The following is a 15,140-nucleotide window of genomic DNA, read 5'->3' on the forward strand; positions in this document are numbered from 1 at the left end:
GTCTGGTGAGGGCAACCAACGTGGCTCAGATAAATGCCTACAATGTCACACAAGAAATATCTGCATGATGAGAACAGGACAAGAGCCTTCATGAAGTACTTTCCCAGAACGAAACTTGGGGGTCAAATACCTGAATCACATGATGAAAGGTATAGACCGAGCCCCCCAGTCCAGACTGTTTGATAGTCTAGGCCTTACTGCCTTAACAATTTCAATTTTTTAATAGTGAGAAATCAAATGGTAACTAGGTAGAGCTCTCACAGGGAAAAAGGCAAGAAAATGATGGAAGTACTATATACTATTCTCCATGAGTCATCCAACTATGATCTCTATTTTTGCATGTATTTGAAAACTCCCATAATAAAAAGAGGGAAAAAAACACTAAACTGTGTTTATCTGATGCGGAAAAAAGCCACTAGGCTTTTTAAGCTTTCTTCTCCCAGCCCCAAAGTCCCAAATTTATCTCATAGTAATAAAGGGGAAGAGACACAAAAAAATCCACTTATTTATATTTATAGAACTTCACATAAAACATATCATTATCTCTCCTATTTATATAAACACACACACACACACACACACACACAAATATTTGCTGAAGGTTAAAAAACCACCTACATGCATGGCTTTCAATGAACTTGTCATGCTCCACCGGCCCTACTATCCTTGCAAATCGTCTCATTGTTTCATAAAGGTCTTGGACTTCTTTGGGATACCGCCGTTCCATTACTACAGAGAAAGTAAAGAATATAAAGACCTCTAAGTTTTCCGCATTTTTTTGTACAAGGAGTAAAATGAAAGAACATTATTCCTAACCTCACGTGACTAACTTATCCATGAGAGGAAGCAAACTGGAAAGCTAAGAATGCAGCACACTTATCATAATGATAACAAAATCAGAGTGACTATGACACAGGGATGTTGTTACTGCTGGAGAGCATCTGCACCGCTGAGCATCCTGGTGATCTCCACACCTCGCTGTCTCTCAATCTGTACATGGGCAGGAAGTGCTGGCAGTATCAGGAAAGACGATTAAAGGCAGATCATGTGTTCTCAGGAACAATGTGGGGCAAAATCTCTGGTATTAACTTCTGAAGAACAAGGGAGGTGCAGATGCAGTAATTCATCTAGAAGAGGTAGATTAGCCTGGAAAAAGTGCGTGCTCTCTTGCACGCCCCACCGAAAATCTCTGTAACTACATATCCTCAAGTGAGGCATTTATTCCCTCACTCTCTACATGGGTCATTTTGCCTTTCTCTAAACTAACGAAGTACCATGACTTAATGTACTACTCATCAAGTTTTATTTTGATCACCATCATGGAAGCAAATCGTCACATGCGCCATTTGGGATACCCATATTGGTAGCCAGGGTCACGAAGTTTGAGGATCGCTACTGACCAAATTTCTAATAAAAAGAGCTATCAGCAAAAAGATGGGTAGTAAAACCCACCAACAATAACTGGTAGGTTGGAGTGGCCAGGAACTCTCAAACTGCTACTCAGTCATTTCAATAAGAGTAACCAAGCTAGTTCTGTCCACTCTCAGGCTAAAAATACAAGCTTTCACTTATGACAGTTATTTAAATTATTTATTTAAATTAATTCCTCTTTTCAGACGAATCTCTTCCTTTGCAGGAGAAATTCTTGCCCACAAATTCTAAGAGCTGATTTGATGGGTAGCCACAGATTGATTACTTTCACCACCAAACCCCACTCCTCTACAGGGATAATACAGAAACACTTGGAGGAAAATTTTTTAACTTGATGAAAAAAACTCTTATTCTTACCATATTAAGGTCACATGTACATTCAGTATAACGGTAACTAAAACCTCTCAAACTGCAACGCACATCACAGTTTCTTTCTCGGAAGCCAAAGAGCTTCCCTTCAGCTCTGTATGTAAGAAATACAGTTAAAAGAATAAAGAGGCTAAACTGACCCCTGTCCACCAGCTGAGAACAGAATTTAAGCAAGAGTCAAGGTCTACTATGTAAAGGTTAAAATCCAACTGACCTATTGTGGAAAGCCCAGGAATTCAGACAAAAGAACCCACTACTGTGGCTACCAGAACATGACCAATTACTGTCTACAGAAAGGGCAAGGGAAATCTGACCTTGGGTTATTTTTGCAAACCCACAGCTCTTGATGAGGAGGAGGTTAAACAGGCAATAGTTTATACAGCTAGAAGGAATATAAATTGATAAAACCATCTTTTAGGAAACAATCTGGCAACATGTCAAACATTTTTAATAATCATATTCTTTGACCTATTAATTCCACTTCTGGGAATCCAGCTTATAAAAAATTCTAAATACAGATAAAGAACAAGTTTACCTAAGCTTTATTTATAATGATTAAAAAAAAACTGAAAATAAGTTAAATATTTAATAACAAAAGACAGATGAAGCACATCATTATATATTTATGTATCTATACAACATATTATGTAACTATTAGCAGTGACATCACGAAAACACCCCAATCACTTGAAAAATGTGTAATAGAAAGTGAAAATACAAAGGACATTAAAATGTAATCTACTTATGCTCATGACTCTATTAAAACCCTCAGTGGCAGAGTGTCAAACCCTATAGGATTCTATCAATTAGCATGTGAAGCACAATCATCGTTAGTTACTTCTACAAAAAAAAGGGTCTTGTGACATACAACTATTATAAACATACATAAATATTGCAATTATTATGAGATCATCATTCTTATTTGCTGAACAAACTCTACAGTGTAGAAGAAAAAGCACAGACTCTTTCTGCCCAGACTAGCATCACCAATATTTAAGAGTGAGGTCAAAGTTAGCAATCACTTAAAAATCACCATAGGTTTATTTCCATCATCATACAATGCTAATGTCTTTTCTTGTTTGTTTGCCCCATGCAAAATAAAGGTATCGCTTCCTGTTAATTTTTTTCCATAAAAATATTTTCACAACCTGATGATCAAAGTTATGTTATGCCTAACATATAATTCCAAAACATAACTCTACTCAGTTCCAGAAAATGGTCCATTAATATTCATGCTTGAATTACTACACTAGTTAAAAAACAAATTCTCATGCTAGTGTTATTGACCATGTATTAATGGTTTGTAACTCTTATGATGCAACAGAATTGCCTTGAAGTTTTTAAAAAAAATACAGATGTTGTAGCTCTACCTCCAGAGATTCTAACTTAATTAGTCTGAGGTGACTGTCAGGCATCAGGATTTTTTAAAGCTTCCTAGGTGATACTAGTATGCAACGTGGATAAAGAACTACTGCCATAAATGATTTGTTTAAAACTGCCATAGATTTCTCCCAATAATGTTGGGAGAAATTTTAAAATAAAGAAAACAGCTAATACTTACACTGAAACTTTCTAAGGTTGATTAATCCATGGTCTCTTATAATTCTAGAATGAAAAACATAATATATATAATAATTGGTTTCACATTTAACAATGTCTTCCACACACAGCTTTCATTAGACATCCTAAACACTATGAGGGGGAATATCGAGGTCCAGAGAAGTCACTCCCCACAAAGTTCTGCAGGTCAGTGAGTCACTAGCACAATTTTAGGCTCTCAAGCATCATGTTTTTCCTCTCCTTGGGTAATGTAGACTCTCAATAACTATTTGCTGGATGAATGAATGAATCAATGAGCCCTCACAAACACTGAAAAACAGGTCTGTAACTTAAGATGAAACAGAAGGTAATCTATATCCATGTCATAAAAATTATCTATTTGGCTTAGGGAAATGATAATTGAGAACAGCCATTTAAGGGAAATCTGTTAACCATAAACGGCACCATGATCACACACTCAAAATTTACAACTGTATATTCACAGAATGCCTTGAAGCTATTTGAAATAAATCTTGTGCATGTTTAATGGAATGGCATGATAAAACATAAGATCTAATAGAGACCTCAACAACTGAGTTCTACAATACTGTCTAGCTCTAGTTGCATGTTTTAAGCAAAACAGAATTTAGGTAAACCATGCAGAGTTATGTGTCTGGAACCTTTGATTTATACCAAAAGTATTCATGACTAGCAATGAAGCTTCTCACAAGAACAGCTGGGTAACCTTCTTCAGTGCTTCTCAGAAGCTAACTCCAGACATGCAGAGAGGAAGCTTTACTTTAGATCACATTGTGGTCCCTCCAGAGTGCTTCCCCAAGTCCCATTCCTTTTTCTTGTTGTGACGCCACTGCGTCTCTAGTTAGTAACACCATGGTAACATGCCTGCGCGTACATATACACACACCCTCTGCACACCCTGCTCTGAATTGTTAAAGTCTCTGTAATCCAACAGGGGTCTGGGAGCCAGAATTTCTCAGTCTGAATGTATGCTTTTTGTTCTGTTGCAAAGAGAAGGAATAACCAAGAGTGCCTGAAACTTGTTCATAATTTCTTTGAGATCCTTTTAGATAAAAGACTTTTCATAAAAACTGATCAGTTAGAATGGAGCATTAGAAAACGTGTAACAACTTTAATAATACCTTGAATTTTTCTTGTTCCTTTTTTCCTTAAAACAGTGTACCCATATTAGTCATTGGTCATCATAACATCAAGAAAGGGTAAGGAAGGAGGAAGTAAAAAAAGCAAAAAAAAGAAAAGGTATTATTATTTCCTTTTAACAGATGGAAAAATTGAGACCCAAGGAGGTTAAATGTATTCCTCAGGGTCATAAAATGAGCCACAAGTGGAACTTGTTCTTATGGGCTAAATGTGGTCAATAGTCCAAAGCCAAAAGAAGGCAGGATGGTTTTATAGACTTACTTTTTTCGCCTCTGTCTCTCCTTTAACCTGGAATGATAGATATCTACTACAGCCATCTTCAGAGCTATAAACAAACAAACAAACAAACCCTTACATATAAATAAAGCCAAGACAGGAAGAAATCTTTTGCCCAAGCTGTCCTAAACTTTTAACCTCATACTGCTATTTCATACTCAGTGGTCTAGGAAATTTGTTTCTTGAAAACAAAAATAATCTAGGATACTGAATTTCTGTATCAGTAAATTACAGTGAAGTTCTTTTTCCCTGTGTATATGTTTATATGGGATTACCCTACAGATAACAATTCCTGCTTTCTACTGAACATCTCTTTGACCATGCCTTGCTATGTATGTTATTACCTTTCTTATAACAGATCAAGGAGTCTGAACTTTGGTAACACACAGGCTAGAAATTACACCTATTAGAGTTTCTGATTAGAAGAAAGAAATACTAAAATCTAACATGCTGAGTTATAAGCAGATGTACTACATCTGTATATAACTTCAATCACTGGGAAATGACCAGGAATATTTTATCCAGGCCACTCTCCCTTGGGTGTGAGATAAAAATAACATAAATTCTAGCTGGATGATCTGAAGAGGTGAGTGAAAGCAATATTTTTTAAACTTTAAGTATTAAAAAAAGTATTAACCATCATGGATTTTTTGTTGTTGTTCGTTTCTAACAGGTTCAAAAATTCAAACAACATTGCTTCATTTTTCCTCCTAACTGCCCACAAACTAGAAATAATTCAGTATCAGGTCCAAGATTTAAGGCAACGGTTTTCAAACTTTTTTTTAGGTTGTAGAACTTTTCTATAAATGCACTCTTTCTTGATTTATATGTGTTCCGTGTAGAAGCACAGGTACCACAAAGTGCCCCAGATCCTGCCAGTGTTTCCTGATACAGCTGCTGTGGAACGACAGGCTCTAGAACGCTGTGCTGCTGGAGGTGCACTTTACATAACTGCGTGGTGGAAGAGGCAGGAGGAATGGGGGGAGAGGAACTGTCTCTGACACACAGTACAACTTAAGTACAAGTTTTATAGTGGACTCTACCTTTACTTCTTATGAGAAAGAGAATTAGGAAGTCAACAGTTCAAGGCAGAAAGAGAAGCAAATAAAATAGCTAAGTAAATAACGAACATACACTGAGTACTTATCGTGTTTCAGGCTCTTAGGTGCCTTATCTCATTTACCTACTCAATAAGAAGATGAGTCCAATAGGGAAGAAACTACCTGAAGATCCAGTGGAAGTTAGTGCTAATTTTGACAAAACACTTCTGTAATTTTTCTAAGACACTAACTAATCATGTTGTTTCCTGAGATCTGTGTGGGAATGACTTAAGCAGAAAAAAACTGAGGAGACGGTGTCACAAAAAGCTCTATAAATAAATCCTGCTGATAAACGGTTCTGGGGCTTGGCCACCTCAGTAGTTTAAACCTGTACAACTGGCTCTGGAGAACAAAGGCAAGGAAGCGAACACAGAAAGACAAATGGGAGGAGAACTGGAATTCTCCCAGAGAAAAATTCATAGTTGAAGCTCTCTCTTGTCTTTATGAAGCACACTCAGAGAGCAGCAACTGATTATAAGATCTTAACTGCGTGAATAAGCCAGGGAGGACCACAGCAGGCAGAAAAGAAAGGAGAGGCAGACACTGAATTACATGTTCACATTCTACTTAGTGACTGGAGGGTCCAGTAAGGCAGGGCAACAAAGACCAAGAGCTCCTTAAAAACAAACAAACCCAAACCACCCATAACCTCTCTACTGATGCAAGGCCTCTGAAATCTCAGTTTTGGGGAATGACTAGTCTCCCTGTGATTACACTGGGGACTGATAACAAAGTTTCCAAACGGCCAGCCTTAAAATATTTCAAGCAGTGGGCAGAAGTCAGAGGCAGCTCCTTCCCACTGCAATGTATTTCTAACATTGTTCAAAATAGCTGGCAACATGTTTCTGTTTTCCTGACAGAAGGCACTTACTGCTTGCTTGGCAGGAAAACCAACTCAGAGGCCTTAACTGCAGGGAAGCCAATCAAAGTCCCTACTGCAAGCACACAAGCACAAACCTGTAACTCAGGTATTCCCCAGAAGCAAAGCTTTTTAAAAGTCATTACCCCCCAAAGCTTTTGGCCAAGATGTACATAATTGGCGCTAGGAAGGAAAGACAACTGTGACCTAATGGTTAAAGTCAGCAACTAGGAAGCCGTAGGCAAGTCACTTCACTCCTTTGTGCATTTCCCTGAAAGCAGAATGGAAAAATATCTATTTCCACTTCTCAGGAATGTGGCTAAGCCATAGAAGATAAAAAATGTGAAATCTAAAAAGAAAAAATATTTCCACTCCTCAATTTTCCCATCTATAAAACAGGGATAATAATAATAACACCCAACCCAAAGAGTTTTGTGAGGATTAAATGAGTTCACATGCGTCCAGGACTTAAATGGTACCTGGCAAACAGTAAGTGCTATACGTACTAGCTATTATTATGAATAGCATTTATGTCTAAAAAGTCCTAAAAATCAAGCAGCCAAATCACTATCAAGGGACGGGCACTGCCAATAGGTTGGTAAGTAGGCACAGTGACCAGGCTGGACCTCTGATCTACTAACTGTTAAAGGCTCTAAAGACTGACAATACGGACCAAAGAAAGAAAATTTGGGGGGGCGGGGGGGAAGTGGGGGAGTATCCACAATTGGCCAAGAAATTTTGCTGAAATAAGCTTTCCAAATAGAGGGAGAGTAAACTGCTCTAATGCACAACCCTGAGAAGTGCTGGAAACATAGACCCAGTGTCGAGGAAGGAGCTCATGATGCCTCTTCCTTGCCTGGGTTATGGGCCAGCAATGATTAGAAGATGCTGTACCCAGGGCTTAGCACCTGGGAAACTCTGAGAAAGAAGAGTCCACAAATTTAGGAGAGATTTTCTCAAATGAAAGTAGGTGGGGAGCGATGTCCCCTGAAGAAAAGGGAACTATGCTGTGTATTTGCACTGGTGACCCACAACATGCCAGGCATGACACAGGGAGCACCCAGTAAGGAGTCTTCTCCATCTCTTTCTCTCTCTGCACCAACAATTCCTGCTTATTTCATTAAAATACAAGATGTCATTTAGGGATCTCAGAACTTCCTTATTTTCTTCCTTAGACACTACTTCACATGAAATATCTTTCTGAGGCCCATTCTGAAAGACTTCTGGTATGGCTGGAACGTAATTACATATCCCTCCATTGTGTCCCGGGCCTCTATAATGGACCACTTAAATCTCCTTTATTAGACAAATTCCATGAATCATAGCAAAGTCTTGGGTGAGGAAAAGAGCTTGGTGGCATCACCCAACCTTCTAGGTGCCTGAGGATGGGATACAAAACCCAGCCAAACAGTTTACTTCCTTCCAGTAGTTGTAAGTGAGGAAACATAAAAGGCATGTTATTAATGCTCAGTAATATTAATTGTATAATGGTATAATGGAATGGTAATAACATCAATCTGGATTATGTATCATCTTTCATTGGAGACATTCACCCTGACTAATGAGTGTCATCCCTTCTTTGGGATGAAATAGCAAGCGAGATTGGCAAGGACTTGCCCAAGATCACAGGGACTCACAAACAAGCCTGAGCTTGAATCACTGTCCTGATTTGCACAAAATATGTGCCCCTCTTTCTGTTCTAGGTGGGCAGAAAAAGCTCCTTCTCATTCCTTCTTAGTTTCCTTGGGCTCCTAGTCCCCTTCACTGAGTGTTCTGGGAGAAACTGCTCAGCTCAGGGGCAAAACGCCCCACTGGACAGCAGGTCATGCTGCCAGAAGACATAATATGAGAACTCAGAGCCATGAACAAAGCATCCCCGTGTAGCACCAGCAGGTCAACCCTTTGATCTCCAGTCCTGCTAAACCTCTTTATAATGTCATCACCTTTTAAAAAGCACCCATCGGGGCTTCCCTGGTGGTGCAGTGGTTAAGAATCCACCTGCCAGTGTAGGGGACACGAGTTCGAGCCCTGGTCTGGGAAGATCCCACATGCCACGGAGCAACTAAGCCTGTGCGCCACAACTACTGAGCCTACGCTCTAGAGTCCGTGAGCCACAACTACCGAGCCCATGTGCTGCAACTACTGAAGCCCATGCTCCACAACAAGAGAAGCCACCACCATAAGAAGCCTGCGCACTGCAATGAAGAGTAGCCCCCACTCTCTGCAACTATAGAAAGCCCGTGCACAGCAGTCAAGGCCCAAAACAGCCAATAAATTAAAATAAAAAAATAAATAAATAAAAGATACTGATATGAAAGGAAGAAATAAAAGTATTTAAAAAAATAAAAAAATAAAAAGCACCCATCTAAACATCTTATAGTTCACTACTAGACACAGAGGGAAAGGGGAGGTAAGGATTATTATTTAAGTGCTGTTAAAACTACTTATGTATAACAATCAATAACTGATTGTTAGTTCAAATGAACTAGAATTATATAACCTAAAAGGCTGTAGAAACTGTAGAAAGAATACAAATAACTAAAGCATGTTATAGGTTTGAAATGCCAACTGAAATAAAATTTGCTAATCAATTGCTTCTTTTTGATTTTTTTCCTTTTGCCCCCACTTAATTACAGAAAGGACCATAAGTGCACCAGCAGAAATTGCAAATCCTGCTTCCACAAAGAATGAAGAGTGAAATTAAATAGCAACCATTACTACAGTTTTCTTAATAATGTTCAGGCTTAAGAAAGAAGACCTTGGATTAGGGCCTGGAGAAGTGATTCAGCAAGTCCCTTACATAGTTGAGCCATTATGGACATTAGAGATTCTGACTTTCAAAAGTTCAGTACTTTTGAATAGTATCTAAAAGAATGATATTTATGAAACTGCCTTTTTGCATTCTGGATAAGAAAGATACAAGCCAGGAAGCAAATACCATTTTAATTAAAGCTGGCATGTATGATGAGAAATACTGAATGGCAACCTGCACATTGCCTTCAAGGGAACAACACACGAGGTGAGAATAGACAGTAACATGAGTTACCGAGGTTGAAAAGCAGAGATTGACATGAAAGAGTGAACAATTACAATGGCTCTAGTGAACGATTAAGTAGTTTGCTTTCAAGCTTTCCTCTTTTAGTTCAATCTGCGTCACTCTGACTTTCCTTAAAGTTGTGTGGGAGAAAAGGATAGAAATGAGATTTTGCAAAGAAAACTGCTCAAGAAATATGCAGAAAAAAACTCTAAAGGAAAACATTTTATGAGGACTCTTTCTTGGTCCCAGATCTGGTGTAACAAATACCTAGACAGCTCTTCTATGGAGAGAAGAATCAAATTCCCCTTCAAATGACAGAGGACCAGTTAATGCAATATGAAAACTTGATTTATAATTCAGTAAGGATTCCTACTTGCCTTTCCGACCTGAGACATACACTTAAGAGCAACAATGACGATGCTGTTTAGGAAATACAGAACCCAAGGAAGCATTATTCACCTACTGCATCTCCCTCAATTATGGACTGAAATGAAACAGAAGATTGGGGATTATTTTAAACATGTAGTTCACTGAAAATGGAAAGAAGGGAAAAAAGGCATTCAGTGAAAGTCTAACCATCCCCTTTAAAGAGCCCTGTTGGCATTAGCCATTTACATTATAACAAAAGAGTTGACATAAATCCTCAGAGGGCTAATCTTAGATGAGAATTCAGAAGTGCTAAAAATTCAACAGTTCTGAGAAACAAGAAATTTCCAATCTTGGTCTAAAAACTCCTGAACGTCCATTCCTTTCCCCTGCTATGGGAAATTTGGGGGAACAAATTATATAGTATCAGCAGGTGCCATTGAAGTCCCAGGTCTTTCACCCTGATTCCCTTTCTTTTAAGGAGGCAGTGGGGTCCATTTAACCAATTACCTCAGTGTAGGCTTATCTCAGTCAAAAGAAAGCTCATGCAGTCCAAGGGATGGGATATTCCCAACTACCATTATATGATCAACATTCTCACCATCATCACAAGTGATCTTTCTCATTATGGTCAAATCCCAGCAACAGGGTAAGTTCAGCAACTTAACCAGTGTGATTTGAGTCCCATAAGGGACAGGAGACATGTTTTACTCATTCTTATATTCCTAGCACCCCATACAGTGTCATCACTGTCTGCAATCAATAAAAACATCTGCTGAAATAAAATGTTACCGTGTAAAATGTCCGAGTCATCTTCAACAAAATCAATGTCTCTCAAGTCCCATTCTGCATAATTGTCAAACTCCTGTTTGGGAAAAACAATTTCCACCTCAAATCCATCAGCTTTGAGTAATGCCTTTATAGGAGCCATGCTTTAGAAACAAACAGCAAATTATAAACAAACACTTGTTAAAAAGTACTGAATGGAGTACAAGGCCAGGATAACTGCCATAAATAACAAGTCATGGGAAAAATCTGAGAGGCTTTCAGGCAGTAGTGACAGCAAAAAATGAGAAAGTTATGAGTCCAAGAATGAAGTCAAACCTATTGTTTTAAAAACTAAAAGTAGTCTGTTCATAAAATCTAACTCAAGAAAATCTAACTGCAACTAGTCCTTCAAGTATTTAGGTAAGAAAACCATCTGCATTAATTCCTCTACCTTTTTACCATCTCCCGGGGCTCTATTTATTCCATAATATTGCTTACACAGCTCAATGGGTAGATCTGTTCATATTCTATTCAATGAGTACAATCTGCATGGGTAGTGTCTATGAGGTAGCTCTACAACAGCAGCTGCCAGGAACAAAATGCTGACCTGGGTATGGCCAGCAAAATTGTTTGCAGGTTGCTAAACTTTAATTACCTCCAGGAGTACTATAATTGTGGATTAGGTGATAAATCAAGAGACTTGTGACTATATTCATATGGCTTTTAACTCCAGAGCTGAATGAAAAACATGTAGTTTTTATACACATTCATCATTCTTTATATACTTGTGAATATGGTACGGAGGTCAGCAAACTACAGCTTACAGACCAGACTCACCCCACTGCCTATTTTTGTAAATAAAGTTTTACTGGAGCACAGGCACGCTCATTTGTTTACTATTATCTATGCTGCTTTTGCATAATAATGGCAAACTTTAGTTCCAACAGAGACTTTATGGTCTACAAAATCTAAAATATTCATTATCTGGACCTTAACAGAAAAAGTTTGCCAACTCCCTGATACAGTACAGCCTTGAAATCCCCTAGATGTGGAATGAGAATCAGACTATAGAAACCCCTTACTAAGGAAGCAGGAGTCAATACCACCAAAACTTAAGAAATAGGTTTTTGGTCTGAGGAACTTTTACCTTTCTAAAGTAAATGTTTACAAATGAGAAAAAGGCACTCAAATGGAGAAAATGTGACCTAACAAATTACAGTGCTTTGAAAATCTCTTTTTAGTGGTATGGAACCTATAGGTAAGAGATATCGCTTCATCCAAAACAAAAACAAGTTTCTCCTACCTCAATGAAATCTGCTCGAGCTGGCATGTATCCTGCCATGTCCCGAGAAAGCAAGGAGTCAAAGGAGGGTCGGGGAGGGTCATCTGTAGCTGAAAGAATTTAGAGTTTTTCTTAGTTACTTAATAAAATATTGGCATTAAAAAAAGTGACACAAAAAAAGCCCTCATTTAGACTCTGGAATATTTTTGTTTAGAGAAAGACAGTATCTGAGAGAATAAATAAAATTCAAAAGATTTTTATAAAGGAAAAGTAAAAAAGATAAAGTATTATGGAAACAAATTGATTTCTTAAAAAAGAAACTAAGACTTAGGGAATCCTCGAAGTAAATATGGGAAATTCCCTCTGATTTCTGCTTTCCTAATATGAAAGAAAATCAAGGATCTTTTCCTTAATATTACAGAGCTTAAGTATCTACCCTGTCTGCTTCAGCTCCCTTACCCCTTAGGACCAATCTCAATTTACAAATCCCATTCAACTGACGCAAAAAACCCCACTGGATCTGGAGTTAGCTGGAATAGAGTGCAGGCACTAACATAACATCCACTAGTCCCATGATCTTGTACAAATTATTTAACCTTTCTGAATCTCGGTTTCCTTGTGTGCAAAACAAAAGCACTTGCTCTGCCTGTCTCACTGGGTTGCCATGAGGAAGAAATGGTCTAAAGCATTTGAGAACAAGGTGCTAACATTCAAAGGGCTATTCAAACAGGAGGTATCATCAGGACTTGAGTTAGTCAGCTATGAAACTCTTTCCAGAGAGTATGAGGGAAAGGCGGGGAAAGAAAAACATGCATATCTCATTACTCGTGCTCTGGGAGTCATTCAGAAAAGATGTCCATTTATAATTCATCATGGCTTTGGTTATGTTTTGTTAGAAGACCCATGAGTCCCTAAGTCACATGAGATCTTAAAAAAAAAATGTTCACTATTATTGCCACAACCAAGTGAACAAAAATAACAAATTGCTTCTTGGACTTAACATTGAGATGATTAATTATAATGAGCTAAATATTGGACTCTCTTACTGATACAGGGAGGTACTTACAGTGAAATGGAATGGCTGTGTCAGCAGTTTTTGCCTCTTCTGCTTGCTTCAGGTTCAGCAGGGTAGATGCAAACAGAGGGTTATTGATGAAATGCTTCATGTAGTGCTTCTCACACTCCTCCTTGGTCTTGGTGCACATCTGATTGGCTACATCCTGCCTAGAGTGGGGAAAAAGAGAGAAGGAAGTAGTGTTCTCATTTATACATAATGGTCAAAGCAGGATTTGTTCTTTCCATGTTTTAAGTCCCACCTATGTAATGCCTGGATCTTGACACCTCCAAACTGGTATCACAGAGCTATCAGTAGAACAATGAGACAAATATAAACACAGTATTGGTGCAGTCTGATGTTCCAAATTCTGCTATTCCAAGATACAGAAACAAGATCTAAAGAGCCCTTTCCTGGACTTCCCAGGCGGACCAGTGGTTAAGACTCCATCCTTCCAATGCAGGCGGCTTGGGTTTGATCCCTGGTCAGGGAACTAAGATCCCACATGCCATGCGGCACGGCCAAAAAAAATAAAAAGCCCTTTCCTTTCTACCACAAGAAAGGACGATCACTAGAAAATCTGTAAATTTCCCTGTGAGCTAGGCTCTACCAAAAGAATTGCTATAAATAATAATAAGCCACTTCAGAACATTCAAAATGTATATAATAGTTTTATTTTTTTATTTATTTTTAAAAATTTTGTTTATTTATTGGCTGCGTTGGGTCTTTGTTACTGCATGCCAGCTTTCTCTGGTTGTGGCAAGCAGGGGCTACTCTTCGTTGTGGTGCGCAAGCTTCTCATTGTGGTGGCTTCTCATGTTGCAAAGCATGGGCTCTAGGCGTGCGGGCTTCAGTAGTCATGGCACATGAGCTCCACAGTTGTGGCTTGCGGGCTTTAGAGCGCAGGCTCAGTAGTTGTGGCTCATGGGCTTAGTTGCTCTGCGGCATGTGGGATCTTCCCGCACCAGGGATCAAACCCATGTCTCCTGCATTGGCAGGTGGATTTTTATCCACTGCGTCACCAGGGAAGTCCCCAAAATAGTTTTATATTTGCATGTTTTATAGTTTACAAAACACTTCACATGAACAAACACTTCTTTACTAGAGCTCTCACAAAAGACCAAGCTCTAAGTTAGAAATATTCACAACATAATTTAAATAAATCCTAGTGTTAACTGTAGTATATTTACTATCTCAATTTCACAGATGAAAAAATGAGGCCCAAAGAGATTAAGAAACTCGTTTAGGGACTTCCCTGGTGGTCCAAGTGGGTAAGACTCCATGCTCCCAATGCACAGGGCCCAGGTTCCATCCCTGGTTGGGGAAGTAGATCCCGCATGCATGCCACAACTAAGAGTTTGAATGCCTCAACTAAGAAGTCTGCATGCCACAGCTAAGAGTCCACATGCCGCAACTAAGAGATTGCATGCCGCAGCAAAGATCCTGTGTTCTGCAATTAAGACCCGGAGCAGCCAAATAAATAAATAAATAAATATTTTAAAAAAAGAAAAAGAAAGAAAAAGAAACTTGCTTAGGAACACAAAGCACATAAGTGACAAAGCCACTTAATTTTTACTTAAGACCCCTGACTCCTGGCCCAGATGATGGAGCAGTAAAGGTGAAATCTCTCAAAATCCCCTCTCAACTTTGCTCTTCCACAATACTTCACTTGTCCTTCTCCTAAGGCATTACTATGCTCTGCTTTGCATACGTCAATCATCTGTACATATATTTTGATTCCCCTACTAGACTATAAGCTTCTTGAGGGCAGGATACATGTCATAATTCTTGGCTCTAGCATCCTCACCACCAAGCTTAATGTCTTACCCACAGCAGACAGAGAAACAATAGTCTTTTTGTGGTCTTTGCTAAGAGGGAAG

The 15,140-nt window shown here is 38.7% G+C and overlaps 1 protein-coding gene across 13 annotated transcripts in view; it reads right to left on the reverse strand.

The window, feature by feature from the left end:
• TADA2A (transcriptional adaptor 2A) overlaps positions 1-15,140 on the reverse strand; it is a 44,971-nt gene that overhangs the window by 8,164 nt on the left and 21,667 nt on the right. For 11 of the 13 annotated variants that reach the window (XM_057715006.1, XM_057715007.1, XM_057715010.1 and 8 more), the window contains 6 exons: positions 13,273-13,430; positions 12,228-12,316; positions 10,949-11,021; positions 4,780-4,843; positions 3,362-3,405; positions 619-729 (listed from right to left, as the gene is read on the reverse strand). In XM_057715006.1, the coding sequence (XP_057570989.1) occupies positions 619-729; positions 3,362-3,405; positions 4,780-4,843; positions 10,949-11,021; positions 12,228-12,316; positions 13,273-13,430 (539 nt within the window). The remainder of the gene's footprint in view (positions 1-618; positions 730-3,361; positions 3,406-4,779; positions 4,844-10,948; positions 11,022-12,227; positions 12,317-13,272; positions 13,431-15,140) is intronic. The other 2 variants (XM_057715011.1, XM_057715018.1) reach the window with 2 other exon arrangements.

This window comes from Hippopotamus amphibius, chromosome 17 (assembly GCF_030028045.1).
Source record: "Hippopotamus amphibius kiboko isolate mHipAmp2 chromosome 17, mHipAmp2.hap2, whole genome shotgun sequence".
Classification (NCBI taxonomy): Eukaryota; Metazoa; Chordata; class Mammalia; order Artiodactyla; family Hippopotamidae; genus Hippopotamus; species Hippopotamus amphibius.